Below are 16,671 nucleotides of genomic sequence, written 5' to 3'. Positions count from 1 at the left end.
TAAAATAAAACCTCGTAATAGAGCCGTAAAACGGCCCCTTCCTACAGGTGGGCAACCGCCGCCTGAAGGACTCGTCTACCTAGGCTGGCATCCGCCGAAGCATAGGTATGCACCTGATAGTGTTTCGTGAAAGTGTGCAGGCTCGACCAGGTAGCCGCCTGACACACCTGCTGAGCCGTAGCCTGGTGCCTCAAAGCCCAGGACGCGCCCACGGCTCTGGTAGAATGGGCCTTCAGCCCTGATGGAACCGGAAGCCCAGCAGAACGGTAAGCTTCGAGAATTGGCTCCTTGATCCACCGAGCCAGGGTTGATTTGGAAGCCTGTGACCCTTTACGCTGGCCAGCGACAAGGACAAAGAGTGCATCCGAGCGGCGCAGGGGCGCCGTACGAGAAATGTAGAGTCTGAGTGCTCTCACCAGATCTAACAAGTGCAAATCCTTTTCACATTGGTGAACTGGATGAGGACAAAAAGAGGGTAAGGAGATATCCTGATTGAGATGAAAAGGGGATACCACCTTGGGGAGAAATTCCGGAACCGGACGCAGAACCACCTTGTCCTGGTGAAACACCAGGAAAGGGGCTTTGCACGACAACGCTGCTAGCTCAGACACTCTCCGAAGAGAAGTGACTGCTACTAGGAAAACCACTTTCTGCGAAAGGCGTGAGAGAGAAATATCCCTCATTGGCTCGAATGGTGGTTTCTGAAGAACCATCAGCACCCTGTTCAGATCCCAGGGTTCTAACGGCCGCTTGTAAGGAGGAACGATGTGACAAACCCCCTGCAGGAACGTGCGTACCTGTGGAAGTCTGGCTAGGCGCTTCTGGAAAAACACAGAGCGCTGAGACTTGTCCCTTAAGGGAGCCGAGCGACAAACCCTTTTCCAGTCCAGATTGAAGGAAGGACAGAAAAGTGGGCAAGGCAAAAGGCCAGGGAGAAAAACCCTGAGCAGAGCACCATGACAGGAAAATTTTCCACGTCCTGTGGTAGATCTTGGCGGACGTTGGTTTCCTAGCCTGTCTCATAGTGGCAATGACCTCTTCAGATAATCCTGAAGACGCTAGGATCCAGGACTCAATGGCCACACAGTCAGGTTGAGGGCCGCAGAATTCAGATGGAAAAACGGCCCTTGAGACAGCAAGTCTGGTCGGTCTGGTAGTGCCCACGGTTGGCCCACCGTGAGATGCCACAGATCCGGGTACCACGACCTCCTCGGCCAGTCTGGAGCGACGAGGATGACGCGGCGGCGGTCGGCCCTGATCTTGCGTAACACTCTGGGCAACAGTGCCAGCGGAGGAAACACATAAGGGAGCTGAAACTGCGACCAATCCTGAACTAAGGCGTCTGCCGCCATAGCTCTGGGATCTTGAGACCGTGCCATGAACGTCGGTACCTTGTTGTTGTGCCGGGACGCCATGAGGTCGACGTCCGGCACCCCCCAGCGGCAACAGATCTCCTGAAACACGTCCGGGTGAAGGGACCATTCCCCTGCGTCCATGCCCTGGCGACTGAGATAATCTGCTTCCCAGTTTTCCACGCCTGGGATGTGAACTGCAGAGATGGTGGAAGCCGTGGCTTCCACCCACATCAAAATCCACCGGACTTCCTGGAAGGCTTGCCGACTGCGTGTGCCGCCTTGGTGGTTGATGTATGCCACCGCTGTGGAATTGTCCGACTGAATTCGGATCTGCTTGCCTTCCAGCCACTGCTGGAACGCTTTCAGGGCAAGGTACACTGCCCGTATCTCCAGAACATTGATCTGAAGTGAGGACTCTTGCTGGGTCCATGTACCCTGAGCCCTGTGGTGGAGAAAAACCGCTCCCCACCCTGACAGACTCGCGTCCGTCGTGACCACCTCCCAGGATGGGGGTAGGAAGGATTTCCCCTTCGATAATGAAGTGGGAAGAAGCCACCACCGAAGGGAAGCTTTGGTCGCCTGAGAGACGTTCCTGTCGAGGGACGTCGGCTTCCTGTCCCATTTGCGTAGGATGTCCCATTGAAGAGGACGCAGGTGAAACTGCGCGAAAGGGACTGCCTCCATTGCTGCCACCATCTTCCCCAGGAAGTGCATGAGGCGCCTCAAGGGGTGTGCCTGACCTTGAAGGAGAGATTGTACCCCTTTCTGAAGTGAACGCTGCTTGATCAGCGGAAGCTTCACTATCGCTGAGAGGGTATGAAACTCCATGCCAAGATATGTCAGCGATTGGGCCGGTGTCAGATTTGACTTTGGAAAATTGATGATCCACCCGAAACTCTGGAGAGTCTCCAGAGTAGCGTCGAGGCTGTGTTGGCATGCCTCTTGAGAGGGTGCCTTGATCAGCAGATCGTCCAAGTAAGGGATCACCAAGTGACCCAGAGAGTGGAGGACCGCTACTACAGTAGCCATAACCTTGGTGAAAACCCGTGGGGCTGTTGCCAGGCCGAACGGCAGTGCCACGAACTGCAGGTGTTCGTCTCCTATGGCGAAGCGCAAGAAGCGCTGGTGCTCTGGAGCAATCGGTACGTGGAGATAAGCATCTTTGATATCGATCGATGCAAGGAACTCTCCTTGGGACATTGAGGCGATGACGGAGCGGATGGATTCCATCCGGAACCGCCTGGTCTTTACGTGTTTGTTGAGCAGTTTCAGGTCCAGGACAGGACGGAAAGACCCGTCCTTCTTTGGGACCACAAACAGGTTGGAGTAAAAACCGTGACCCTGTTGCTGAAGAGGAACAGGGACCACCACTCCTTCTGCCTTCAGAGTGCCCAGCGCCTGCAGAAGAGCCTCGGCTCGCTCGGGAGGCGGGGATGACCTGAAGAATGGAGTCGGGGGACGAGAGGTGAACTCTATCCTGTAACCGTGAGACAGAATGTCTCTCACCCAACGGTCTTTTACCCGTGGCAGCCAGGTGTCGCAAAAGCGGGAGAGCCTGCCACCGACCGAGGATGCGGATTGAGGTGGACGAAAGTCATGAGGAAGCCGCTTTGGTAGCGGCACCTCCGGTGGTCTTTTTAGGACGTGACTTAGACCGCCATGAATCAGAGTTCCTTTGATCTTTCTGAGGCCTTTTGGACGAGGAGAATTGGAACCTGCCCGCGCCCCGAAAGGACCGAAACCTCGACTGCCCCCTCCTCTGTTGGGGTATGTTCGGTTTGGGCTGGGGTAAGGATGTATCCTTTCCCTTGGATTGTTTGATGATTTCATCCAAACGCTCGCCAAACAATCGGTCGCCAGAAATTGGCAAACTGGTTAAGCGCTTTTTGGAAGCAGAATCTGCCTTCCATTCCCGTAGCCACAAGGCCCTGCGGAGTACCACCGAATTGGCGGATGCAACCGCCGTACGGCTCGCAGAGTCCAGGACAGCATTAATAGCGTAAGATGCCATTGCCGACGTCTGAGCGGTTATGGACGCCACCTGCGGCGCGGAAGTGCGTGTGGCTGCGTCAATTTGCGCTTGACCTGCTGATATAGCCTGTAGCGCCCATACGGCTGCGAATGCTGGGGCAAAAGAAGCGCCGATAGCTTCATAGATGGATTTCAACCAGAGCTCCATCTGCCTGTCAGTGGCATCTTTGAGTGAAGCCCCATCTTCCTCTGCAAGAATGGATCTAGCCGCCAGTCTGGAGATTGGAGGATCCACCTTGGGACACTGAGCCCAGCCCTTGACAACGTCAGGGGGAAAGGGATAACGTGTATCCTTAAGGCGCTTAGAAAAACGCTTATCTGGACAATCATGGTGATTCTGGACTGCCTCTCTGAAATCAGAGTGGTCCAGAAACATACTCTGTGTACGCTTGGGAAACCTGAAACGGAATTTCTCCTGCTGAGAAGCTGACTCCTCCACCGGAGGAGCTGAGGGAGAAATATCCAACATACGATTGATGGACGCAATAAGGTCGTTCACTATGGCGTCCCCGTCCGGAGTATCAAGATTGAGAGCGGCCTCAGGATCAGACTCCTGATCAGCTGTCTCCGCATCATCAACCAGAGATTCCCCCCGCTGAGACCCTGAACAATATGATGATGTCGAGGGAATTGTCAAGCGAGCTCGCTTAGACGGTCTGGGACTGGGGTCTGTGTCAGAGCCCTCAGCCAGGTATCTATGAGAATCCCCGGGGGGACATTGTTGGTCCAACTGAGGGGGGCCAGGGAACAATGATTCAACAGAGTCCCTGTGCTGAGATACCGGTCTGGACTGCAAGGCTTCTAGTATCTTAGCCATAGTCTCAGAGAGTTTATCCTTAAAGACTGCAAACTCCGTCCCTGTCACCTGTACAGTGTCAGCAGGTGGAGCCCCCTGGGCCCCCCCTAGCAGAGGCTCCGGCTGAGTAAGTGCAGCAGGGGCCGAGCAGTGCACACAGTGAGGGTCAGTGGAACCTGCCGGTAGCGGCGTCGTACATGCGGCGCAGGCAGCATAGTAAGCCTGTGTTTTGGCACCCCTGCCTTTTGTGGGGCCATGCTATGTCTTCCCTGAGTAACACAATAGGGAATATAGCCAGAAAGCAACTGTGCACTATACAGTGTAAAATATATACCATAAACATATAATTACACTTCTGCACAATGGGGCTAGCACCACAGGTGCTGCTTACCACCCGATTAAAGTGGTTGTGAGGCCACCAGAATCCCTGCCTGGGTCTCCCAGAATTTGTCCCCCTCTGCAGCGTCCGAGGAGCTGACAGGAATGGCTGCCGGCGTCCTGAGGAGATGAGGGAGCCGTGGGCGTGACCCCGAAAGTGCGGGAACTGGTGCCTCACAGTGCACAGTGAGGGGGGTGGAGTATGCAAAGCATGCTCCAGCCCTCACTGCTGCACGTCTGTACAGCGTCCCGCCCTACCCCTGCCTGTCAGGGCTGTGGGCGGGAGGAGGAAACACTAGGCCGTACAAGCCGGGGACTCAAGTAATAAGCGCGGCTGCCATAAAAGCGCGGCCGCGCGGAAGTCCCCGGCGCACTACAAGTCCCAGCCGCGCCGCAGTGTTAAAACATGGCGGCGGCGGTAGTGCGGTAGTCCCCCTACATAAACACACTCAGCGACGCCGAGTGTGTAATGGCACATTAACCCGGTCAGCGCCGCGGTCCCCGGTGCACTAGCACACCCAGCAATGCTGGAGTGTTGCTGTGCGCGGTCCCCACAGGGACACAGAGTACCTCCAAGTAGCAGGGCCATGTCCCTGAACGATACTCGGCTCCTATCCAGCAGGCTCCCAGGAGTTGTGGATGAAGCACGGTCTCAGTGCCTGGAGACCGATAGGATCCCACTTCACCCAGAGCCCTAAGGGGGATGGGGAAGGAAAACAGCATGTGGGCTCCAGCCTCCGTACCCGCAATGGATACCTCAACCTTAACAACACCGCCGACAAGAGTGGGGTGAGAAGGGAGCATGCTGGGGGCCCTATATGGGCCCACTTTTCTTCCATCCGACATAGTCAGCAGCTGCTGCTGACTAATCTGTGGAGCTGTGCTGTGCATGTCTGCCTCCTTCGCACAAAGCAAAAAACTGAGGAGCCCGTGGGAGCACGGGGGGTTTATAGGCAGAAGGGGAGGGGCTTTACACTTTTAGTGTAATACTTTGTGCGGCCTTTGTGCAAAAGCAAGAAGGAGGAAAAAGAATTATAAACTGGTTTAAAGTAACATCGATCCGAAGGAATATCGGAGAACTGAAACCATTCAACATGAACTACATGTGTACACAAAAAAACAGGGGCGGGTGCTGGGTATCCCAATTAGAGCTAGAAGAAAAGGAATTTACGGTAAGTAAACAAAATTCCCTTCTTCTTTGTCGCTCTATTGGGAGACCCAGACAATTGGGATGTCCAAAAGCAGTCCCTGGGTGGGTAAAATAATACCTCGTAAGAGAGCCGTAAAACGGCCTTTTCCTACAGGTGCGCAATCGCCGCCTGAAGGACTCGTCTACCTAGACTGGCATCCGCCGAAGCATAGGTATGCAACTGATAGTGTTTCGTGAAAGTGTGCAGGCTCGACCAGGTAGCCGCCTGACACACCTGCTGAGCCGTATCCTGGTGTCTCAAAGCCCAGGACGCACCCACGGCTCTGGTAGAATGGGCCTTCAGCCCTGAGGGAACCGGAAGCCCAGCCGAACGGTGGACTTCGAGAATTGGCTCCTTGATCCACCGAGCCAAGGTTGATTTGGAAGCCTGTGACCCTTTACGCTGGCCAGCGACAAGGACAAAAAGTGCATCCGAGCGGCGCAGGGGCGCCGTACGAGAAATGTAGAGTCTGAGTGCTCTCACCAGATCTAACAAGTGCAAATCCTTTTCACATTGGTGAACTGGATGAGGACAAAAAGAAGGTAAGGAGATATCCTGATTGAGATGAAAGGGGGATACCACCTTAGAGAGAAAGTCCGGAACCGGACGCAGAACCACCTTGTCATGGTGAACAACCAGGAAAGGGGCTCTGCATGACAGCGCTGCTAGCTCGGACACTCTCCGAAGTGAAGTGACTGCTACTAGAAAAAACCCTTTCTGCGAAAGGCGTGAGAGAGAGAAATATCTCTCATTGTCTCGAATGGTGATTTCTAAAGAACCAGCAGCACCCTGTTCAGAATCCAGGGTTCTAACGTCAGCTTGTAAGAAGGAACGATGTGACAAACCCCCTGCAGGAACGTGCGTACCTGTGGAAGTCTGGCTAGGCGCTTCTGGAAAAAACACAGAGAGCGCTGAGACTTGTCCCTTAAGGGAGTTGAGCGACAAACCCTTTTCCAGTCCAGATTGAAGGAAGGACAGAAAAAAATGGGCAAGGCAAAAGGCCAGGGAGAAAAACCCTGAGCAGAGCACCACGACAGGAAAATTTTCCACGTCCTGTGGTAGATCTTGGCGGACGTTGGTTTCCTAGCCTGTCTCATAGTGGCAATGACGTCTTGAGATAATCCTGAAGACGCTAGGATCCAGGACTCAATGGCCACACAGTCAGGTTGAGGGCCACAGAATTGAGATGGAAAAAAACGGCCCTTGTGATAACAAGTCTGGTCGGTCTGGTAGTGCCCACGGTTGGCCGACCGTGAGATGCCACAGATCCGGGTACCACGACCTCCTCGGCCAGTCTGGAGCGACGAGGATGACGCGGCGGCAGTCGGCCCTGATCTTGCGTAACACTCTGGGCAACAGTGCCAGTGGAGGAACACATAAGGGAGCTGAAACTGCGACCAATCCTGAACTAAGGCGTCTGCCGCCAGAGCTCTGGGATCTTGAGACCGTGCCATGAACGTCGTTACCTTGTTATTGTGCCGGGACGCCATGAAGTCGACGTCCGGCACCCCCCAGCGGCAACAGATCTCCTGAAACACGCCCGGGTGAAGGGACCATTCCCCTGTGTCCATGCCCTGGCGACTGAGATAATCCGCTTCCCAGTTTTCCACGCTTGGAATGTGAACTGCAGAGATGGAGGAGGCCGTGGCTTCCACCCACATCAAAATCCGCCGGACTTCCTGGGAGGCTTGCCGACTGCGTGTGCCGCCTTGGTGGTTGATGTATGCCACCACTGTGGAATTGTCCGACTGAATTCTGATCTGCTTGCCTTCCAGCCACTGCTGGAAAGCTTTCAGGGCAAGATACCCTGCCCGTATTTCCAGAAAATTGATCTGAAGCGAGGACTCTTGCTGGGTCCACGTACCCTAAGCCCTGTGGTGGAGAAAAACCGCTCCCCACCCCGACAGACTCGCGTCCGTCGTGACTACTTCCCAGGATGGGGGTAGGAAAGATTTCCCCTCCGCTAATAAAGTGGGAATAAGCCACCACCGAAGGGAAGCTTTGGTCGTCTGAGAGAGGGAGACGATCCTGACGAGGGACGTCGGCTTCCTGTCCCATTTGCATAGGATGTCCCATTGAAGGGGACGCAGGTGAAATTGCGCGAAAGGGACTGCCTCCATTGCTGTCACCATCTTCCCCAGGAAGTGCGTGAGGCGCCTCACGGGGTGTGACTGGCCTTGAAGGAGAGATTGTACCCCTTTCCGTAGTGACTGCTGTTTGATCAGCGGAAGCTTCACTATCGCTGAGAGTATGAAACTTCGTGCCAAGATATGTCAGCGATTGGGCCGGTGTCAGATTTGACTTTGGAAAATTGATGATCCACCCGAAACCCTGGAGAGTCTCCAGGGTAGCGTCAAGGCTGCGTTGGCATGCCTCTATAGAGGGTGCCTTGATCAGCAGATCGTCCAAATACTGGATCACCGAGTGACCCAGGGAGTGTAGAAGCGCTACTACAGTAGCCATAACCTTGGTAAAAACCCGTGGGGCTGTTGCCAGGCCGAACGGCAGTGCCACGAATTGCAGGTATTCGTGTCCTATGGCGAAGCGCAAGAAGCGCTGGTGCTCTGGAGCAATCGGTACATGGGGATAAGCATTTTTGATATCGATTGATGCAAGGAAATCTCCTTGGGACATTGAGGCGATGACGGAGCGGAGGGATTCCATCCGGAACCGCCTGGTTTTTACCCGTCTGTTGAGCAGTTTCAGGTCCAGGACCGGGCGGAAAGACCCGTCCTTCTTTGAGACCACCAACAAGTTGGAGTAAAAACCGTGGCTCTGTTGCTGAAGAGGAACAGGGATCACCACTCCTTCAGCCGTCAGAGTGCGCCGCGCCTGCAGAGGAGCCTCGGCTCGCTCGGGAGGCGGGGATGACCTGAAGAATCGAGTCGGGGGACGAGAGGTAAACTATCTCGTAACCGTGAGACAGAATAACTCTCACCCAGCGGTCTTTTATTTGTGGCAGCCCGGTGTCGCAAAAGCGGGAGAGCCTGCCACCGACCGAGGATGCTACTAGCGGAGGCCGAAAGTCATGAGGAAGCCGCTTTGTTAGCGGCGCCCCCGGTGGTCTGTTTAGGACGTGACTTAGACCGCCATGCATCAGAGCTCCTTTGTCTTTCTGAGACCTTGTGGACGAGGAGAATTGGGACCTGCCCGCGCCCCGAGAGGAGCGAAACCTCGACTGCCCTCTCCTCTGTTGGGATATGTTTGGTTGGGACTGGGGTAAGGATGTATCCTTTCCCTTGGATTGTTTGATGACTTCATCCAGACGCTCGCCAAACAACCTGTCGCCACAAATTGGCAAACTGGTTAAGCGCTTTTTTGGAAGCAGAATCTGCCTTCCATTCCCGTAGCCATAAGGCCCTGCGGAGTACCACCGAATTGGCGGTCGCAACCGCCGTACAGCTCGCAGAGTCCAGGACAGCACTAATAGCGTTGCCGAGGTTTGGGAGGTAATGGATGCCACTTGTGGCGCGGCCGTGCATGTGGCTGCTTCAATTTGCGCTTGACCTGCTGAGATAGCTGGTAGCGCCCATACGGCTGCGAATGCTGGGACAAAAGAAGCTCCGATAGCTTCATAGATGGATTTCAACCAGAGCTCCATCTGCCCGTCAGTGGCATCTTTGAGCGAGGCTCCATCTTCCACTGCAAGTAATGATCTAGCCGCCAGTCTGTGAGATTGGAGGGTCCACTCTGAGACACTGAGTCCAACCTTTAACCACGTCAGGTGGAAAAGGACAACGTGTATCCTTAAGGCGCTAAGAAAAAACGCTTATCTGGACAAGCATGGTGATTCTGGACTGCCTCTCTGGAATCAGAATGGTCTAGAAACATACTCGGTGTACGCTTGGGGAACCTGAAGCGGAATTACTCCTGCTGATAATCTGACTCCTCCGCCGGAGGAGCTGAGGGAGAAATATCCAGCATTTGATTGATGGACGCAATGAGATCGTTCACTATGGCGTCCCCGTCTGGAGTATTACGATTGAGAGCGCCCTCAGGATCAGAATCCTGATCAGCTGTCTCCGCATCATCAACCGGAGATTCCCCCCGCTGAGACCCTGAACAACATGATGTCGAGGGAAATTCTAAGCGAGCCCGCTTAGTCGGTCTGGGGCTGGGGTCTAAGTCAGAACCCTCAGCCTGGAATGTATCCCGGGAGGACATTGTTGGTCCAATTGAGGGGGGCCAGGGAACAATGATTCAACAGAGTCCCTTTGCTGAGATACCGGCCTGGACTGCAAGGCTTCTAGTATCTCAGCCATAGTCTCAGAGAGTTTTGCAAACTCCATCCCCGTCACTAAGGACCGTGTCAACAGGTGTCTCCCCCTGGGCCCCTCTTAGCAGATGCTCTGGCTGAAGAAGAGAGCCACAGGGGCCACACATTGCACACAATGAGGGTCAATGGGACCTGCCGGCAGCTGGGTCGTACAAGCGGCGCAGGCAGCCTAATAATCCTGTTTTTTGGCACCCCTGTCTTTGTGGGCGCCATGCTATTGTTTTCCCTGATTAACACAAAAGGGTAAATAGCCATAATGAACTGTGCTCATACAGTGTAAAGTATATAGTAATAACACAGAATGTATCAATACACTACAGCACCATGGGGGTAACACCCCAGGTGCTGCTTACCAGCCGCCTAAAGCGGTTGTGAGGCCACCAGAGACCGTGTCTGGGTTTCCCAGGGTTAATCCCTCTCTGCAGCGTCGGAGGAGCTGACAGGAATGGCTGCGGCGTCCTGACGAGAGGAGGGAGCCGTGGGCGTCTCACACAGTGCACAGTGAGGGGAGTGGAGTATGCAAAGCATGCTCCAGCCCTCATGCTGCTCGTTTGTCCCTCTCTTCCGTGCAGCGTCCCGCCCTTCCCCCTGCCTGTCAGGGCTGAGGGCGGGAAAAAGGAAGCTAGGCCGCAAGAAAGCTGGGGACTCGAGTATAAGCGTCGCCGCCGTAAAAGCGCGGCCGACGCCGAAGTCCCCGGCGAACTACAAGTCCCAGCCGCGCCGCAGTTTCACATGGCAGCGGCGGTTAGCGCGGTAGCCCCTACATATAAACACACTCAGCGACGCTGAGTGTGTAATGGCACATATAGACCCGGTCAGCGCCGCGGTCCCCGGTGCACTAGCACACCCAGCAAAGCTGAGGTGTTGCCGTGCACGGTCCCTACAGGGATACAGAGTACCTTCAAGATGCAGGGCCATGTCCCTGAACGGAACCCGGCTCCTATCCAGCAGTCTCCACAGGAGTTGTGGATGAAGCACGGTCTCAGTGCCTGGAGACCGATAGGATCCCACTTCACCAGAGCCCTGAGGGGGATGGGGAAGGAAAGCAGCATGTGGGCTCCAGCCTCCGTACCCGCAATGGATACCTCAACCTTAACAACACCGCCGACAAGAGTGGGGTGAGAAGGGAGCATGCTGGGGGCCCTATATGGGCCCACTTTTCTTCCATCCGACCTGGTCAGCAGCTGCTGCTGACCAATCTGTGGAGCTGTGCTGTGCATGTCTGCCTCCTTCGCACAAAGCATAAAAACTGAGGAGCCCGTGGGAGCACGGGGGGTGTATAGGCAGAAGGGGAGGGGCTTAACACTTTTAAGTGTAATACTTTGTGCGGCCTCCGGAGGCATAGCCTATACACCCAATTGTCTGGGTCTCCCAATAGAGCGACAAAGAAAAGCGGATCTGTTGCATCAGTTTTTTCCATCAGTTCCTTCAGTTTTTTGACAGATCCGGTGTGATTCGGAGCATGCTCAGTTAAAAAAAAAAAAAAAAACACGGATCCGGCGACCGGATACGGTTTTTGCCGCATTACGCCGGATCTGACGTCCATAGGCTTCATTATAAAACACACCGTATGGCGCCAGATCCGGCACGATCAGTTTTTTTCCCGGACACAAAAACGTTCATTTCTACGTTTCATCCGGCCGCCGAACAAGTACATTTTGCCGGCAAAAAAACGGATGAAACGCAAGGCCATCCGGCACAATCCGGCGCTAATGTAAGTCTATGGGGGGAAAAACATCCAGCGGCAACAGACGCCAGATCCGTTTTTTCATGTTTTTGCCGGATTGTGCCTGATGGCAAAATACTGATGTGTGAAAGCAGCCTGAGATGGAAGACCTGTCTGCAGAATTTAATGGCATTACAGACAAATTCCTACAAATATTGAGCCTTTGGATCCCGTTTTTAGACTCTCCGGCATTTTTATCCTTGTTCCCAAACTCCTGAGGGCTCTGTTCTTCCCATCTGCCCTCTCCTCCAAGATCTATCCCCTCGATTGTGTTCTCTTGAGGGGTGTTTGGAGATCAGGAGGGAAGGTGAAACAGCATGTATGTGCAATAGGGGTGAGGATTTTTTTTTTTTGTTGGTTTCTGCTGCCCTTTTTCCATCACATTTCTTGCTTTCTTTTCATTCCCTTTTCTAGATCTTTCCTGTTTATCTATAAAAGTATTGAAGGCATTGGTAAAGGACTTCTTCCTCAAAAATGTGTAGAGGATTTGGTTGTAGATAACTGTTCTTTACTCGTTGGGGTACTCTTACTTTTCAAGATTTTGTGTGTACGCTGTGGATGTTATGACATGTTATGTTTGTATGAATACTTTTGCTGCTCTTTTAAAACTTTAATAAAAGATTAAACATAATAGCTGTGGCTGGATTGGAGCGCCACCGGTGGCTGTTAACCTGTTAAATCCCACTGTCAATCTCCAGACAGTGGCATTTAACAGGCATCGATAGGAGACATGCATCGTTCGGCGTGCTCATCAGTGCACCCGTGAGTTGTAATGGCAGCCAGGTACTGCTGATGACTCCAATGCCTTTCATTACCGTATCCCAGCCAGCGTTTACCCAGCATTCATAGGAGATCAGGATTTCTGCTGTACAGAGCAGTGCGGATTCACTGCTCTGTATAGCACAGGCGATTAGATGATTGCAGCTCCAAGTCCCCTAAGGGACTATTAAAGGGAATCTGTCACCAAGTTTTTGCCACCTAATCTGAGAGCAGCATAACATTTGGCAGAGACCCGGATTCCAGCAGTGTTTCACTTACTGAGGTGCTTAGTGTAGTTTTAATAAAATCACTGATTAATCAGCAGGAGATTATCATTAGAGGACTACTTGGTGTGCTGTCAGGTAGTCCAGCATATTCATGAGCTCTGTATTAGGCTAGACTCCCATAATTGTATGTAAAAACATTCCCATTCTTGTGCAGGAGAGTAGACTATTTTTTTTCTCTCTTGTCATCCGTGTGCTGTCAGTGTGCAATCCGTTTTTTTCTCAGCAGCTATTAGTCTTTTACAGGACCATTTACACGGTTCTGTGCTACTTGATAGTAATGTATCTATAAAAACAGACGTCACTAGAATGGTCCGTGTGCCGTCCGTTTTTTTTCTCGCACCCATTGACTTGTATTGGCGAGTCTCGGCAGTTTTTCAGCAGCAAATCACAGCATGTTGTGACTTTCTAACATCCAGAATCTAGATGAGAAAAAAAGCTGACTAACGGCTCTGCCTCATTGACTAACATAGGTCTGAGTGCAATGTGAGATTTTCTCATGTGAACGTACCCTAACTGCAGCAGAGAAAACCTAGTCAACATTGAAAACATTATCAAAATGACAGCAAACAGCTCAGTAAGCGACACATCGCTGGAATCAGGGTTTCTGTCTCTACATTATATGCTGCTCTCAGATGGGGGGAGAAAAAAAACCTGGTGACAGATTCCCTTTCAATGCAGTAAAAAGTGGGGGGGGGGGGAAATAATTCAAAAATATGAAGAAAAAAAACATGCCCCATTAATAAATTATAAAAATTAATAAAATATTAATATAATATAAATAAATTAATAAAACAAAACAGCACATTTTAGGTAAAGAAAAAAAAAATTGTTATTTTTAGGACCAAAAAAATCGCATGTCTCTAAAGTGGCACAAGATTAATGGCATACTCCATAATACACCAAAGATTATACTGGAGTTGTGCCTTGATGAAATGACTAAAATTGATAGACTCCACCCACAAAACGGAGGAGGGAAAAAAGCAAACAGGAAGTCCCCGGCGCACTACAAGTCCCAGCCGCGCCGCCGCTCCCGGAGCGGCCGGCGCGGTAGTTCCCAACACATAAAGTCACTCAGCTAAGCTGCAGTGACTCAAACCCCAGCGCGCAGCGCTACTGTCCCCGGCGAACTAGCACACCCAGCAAGTCTGGAGTGTGCGCGGCCAGTCCATAGGGGGACACAGAGTACCTGAATGTTGCAGGGCCTTGTCCCTGAACGGTACCCCGGCTCCTTATCCAGCAGGTTCAATGGGTCTGTGGACGGAGCCCGGCCTCAGGGCTTGGAGGCCGGTAAGATCCCACTTCCTCAGAGCCCCTCAGGGGGATGGGGAAGGAAAACAGCATGTGGGCTCCCGCCTCCGTACCCGCAATGGGTACCTCAACCTTACAAACCGCAAGTGGGGTGAGAAGGGAGCATGCTGGGGGCCCTATATGGGCTCTCTTTTCTTCCATCCGATATAGTCAGCAGCTACTGCTGACTAAACAGTGGAGCTATGCGTGGATGTCTGACCTCCTTCGCACAAAGCAGAAAACTGGTGAGCCAGTGATCCCACTGGGGGTGTATAGCCAGAAGGGGAGGGGCCTTACACTTTTTAGTGTAATTGCTTTGTGTGGCCTCCGGAGGCAGTGCTATACACCCAATCGTCTGGGTCTCCCAATGGAGCGCCGAAGAAAAAAGTGTGGCTCTTTGAAGAAGGGGAGAAAACAAAAACGGAAAGTTGCCGGGGTGGTGAACGGGATAAGACACTTTCCTTTTGTCTTGTGGTATAAATTGCCGTTTTTGGAGCCAAATTCTTCAAAATGGTGCACACTATTCATGAATTTGGTACGAAGTATAGAAAAAAAAAATTGTTATTTTTAGGACCAAAAAATCGCATGTCTCTAAAGTGGCACAAGATTAATGGCATACTCCATAATACACCAAAGATTATACTGGAGTTGTGCCTTGATGAAATGACTAAAATTGATAGACTCCACCCACAAAACGGAGGAGGGAAAAAAGCAAACAGGTGAGCAAATATAAAAAAAAAAAAAAAGACTTCAAAAAAGAAAGGAACATCACACACAAAACTAAAAACAAAATTAAAAAAAAAAAAAAAAATAATGCTAAATCGGGGAGTAGGTCTCACGTGGGACACTTAATAGAGCGAGGAAACAAATAACCAAACATTATGTAATAGTTCTCTACCACCCTTCCCATACAAACCATCAAAAATCACCTGCCATATTATAACAACTTTAATGTGCATATACATATAACAATACTTAAGTATTACCTTTGCCTGGTAAGTCTGCTCCATCTCTTCCTTGTAGAGTCCAACCTGTTCATCGTGCTGTTTCCTGAGCTCATCGAGGGCCTGGGCCAACTTGGATTCATACTCGTACTTCTGGCCTTTATCTATTTCTACTAAACTGCGCTCATGTCGTTTCCGTGTCTCCTTGAACTCCTACAAGTTGCAATGTAAATAAAGTTGGAACACCGCTGTGGATCAGTTTGGATCACGCAGTTCAGTAAAACAACTTCTGTACCTCTTCGTAAGCACTCTTTCTGAACTCCAGATCCTCCTGCAAGCTCTGGCAACGATTCTCCAAGTCCACACGCATCAAAGTCTCACTTTCCAGTTGCCTCTTAGCAACAGAGTGAGCATCTTCAGCCTGGTGGGGGAACAAAGTTATCAAAATGCACATAAACTAGCGATTAATATAGAAACATAAAAAAGCCCAAAATCGTTTAGAGTGGACCCGCTTGATGACCCGGTTGAGATGGTGGAGGAGACAAGAAAAAAGAAACCATGAACTGCATACCCTTTTTTGCATGGGAAGGGGTGCATGAGAATACAGCAGAAAAAAAGGAACATTTGATTGGCTTTCTGTTGCATTGCTGTTATCCAATGGTGTTGAGAAGTCAGTGCCAATCCAGGCATTGTTCATTTTGAGAACAGTCAACCTGTTAGCATATTCAGTTGACAGGCGGATGCGCCCATCAGTTATTATGCCCAAGGCAGCACTAAATCAACTTAAACAGGGTAGGAGCAGTGACTGCGGACTGTCAGCCTCAGATATGGCTCCACTTTGGATGGAAAAAAAAAAAAAAAAAAAAAAAAAAAAAGAGTGAGGGCCGCCTGGTGGACCGCTAAAAATTGGGAGCGAGGGTCGCATGATGATCCTGTTAATGTGGTGGAGGACGACAAGATAAAAGAACAAACCATGTACTGTATACCCTTTTATTGGGTGGAAAGGGGGTGCATGGGAATAAATAAGAAACCAAAGGAACATTTGATGTGGCTTTATGTTCCACTGCTGTCATCTGCTAGCCCAGCTGTTAAGGCTTTGTTCACATATTGCATTTTTGCAACATTTTTAATGTTTTATGCAAATTAAAAGCGGATTTTTACTGTTACAGCAAAAGCTATGAGATTCAAAAATTAATGCATACAATTGTGTTTTTTCTCCTGACAAATAGAAAACGACTGCATTTTTGAAAGAACGCTGTGAACATAGCCTACGAGGTGGAGGAGGAGGGTTTTTTTTCTCTTTTTAATTTGCCTGTAAAATTAAATTTATTTTCCATTTTGTCATTCTGTAAACGTGCTGTAATACTCTGACAACATTGTTCCCAGCAGCGACTTGGGAGTCAGATGTGTGCAGGCGTCTTCCCCATTCCATTTGAACAATCTTCCTGCCCCTTCTCAGACCTCCTGGAAGGGTCTTCTGGAATAACGCTGGCGTTTCCCATTGACTTCCATTATACTCTTTTCTAGAGTTGAGCACCCGAGCAGTCGGACGTCCTTGCATCGAGTAACGAGCAACAGAGCATTTTAGTGCTCGCTCATCACTATTAAAAACTTAATATTTTTAAAGGGGTACTCTGGGGAG

General features: G+C 51.2%; 1 protein-coding gene across 1 annotated transcript in view; it reads right to left on the bottom strand.

Annotated features, from left to right (window-relative positions):
• Positions 1-16,671, bottom strand: part of LMNB2 (lamin B2) — a 134,472-nt gene that overhangs the window by 56,364 nt on the left and 61,437 nt on the right. Inside the window, exons 4-5 of the mRNA XM_075352436.1 lie at positions 15,325-15,450; positions 15,072-15,242 (exon numbers count right to left, since the gene is read on the bottom strand). Coding sequence (XP_075208551.1) covers positions 15,072-15,242; positions 15,325-15,450 — 297 coding nt within the window. The remainder of the gene's footprint in view (positions 1-15,071; positions 15,243-15,324; positions 15,451-16,671) is intronic.

This window comes from Anomaloglossus baeobatrachus, chromosome 1 (genome assembly GCF_048569485.1).
Source record: "Anomaloglossus baeobatrachus isolate aAnoBae1 chromosome 1, aAnoBae1.hap1, whole genome shotgun sequence".
Taxonomy (NCBI): Eukaryota; Metazoa; Chordata; class Amphibia; order Anura; family Aromobatidae; genus Anomaloglossus; species Anomaloglossus baeobatrachus.
The sequence above is the reverse complement of the archived record's forward strand: the minus strand, read 5'-3'. Positions and strand labels throughout refer to the sequence as shown.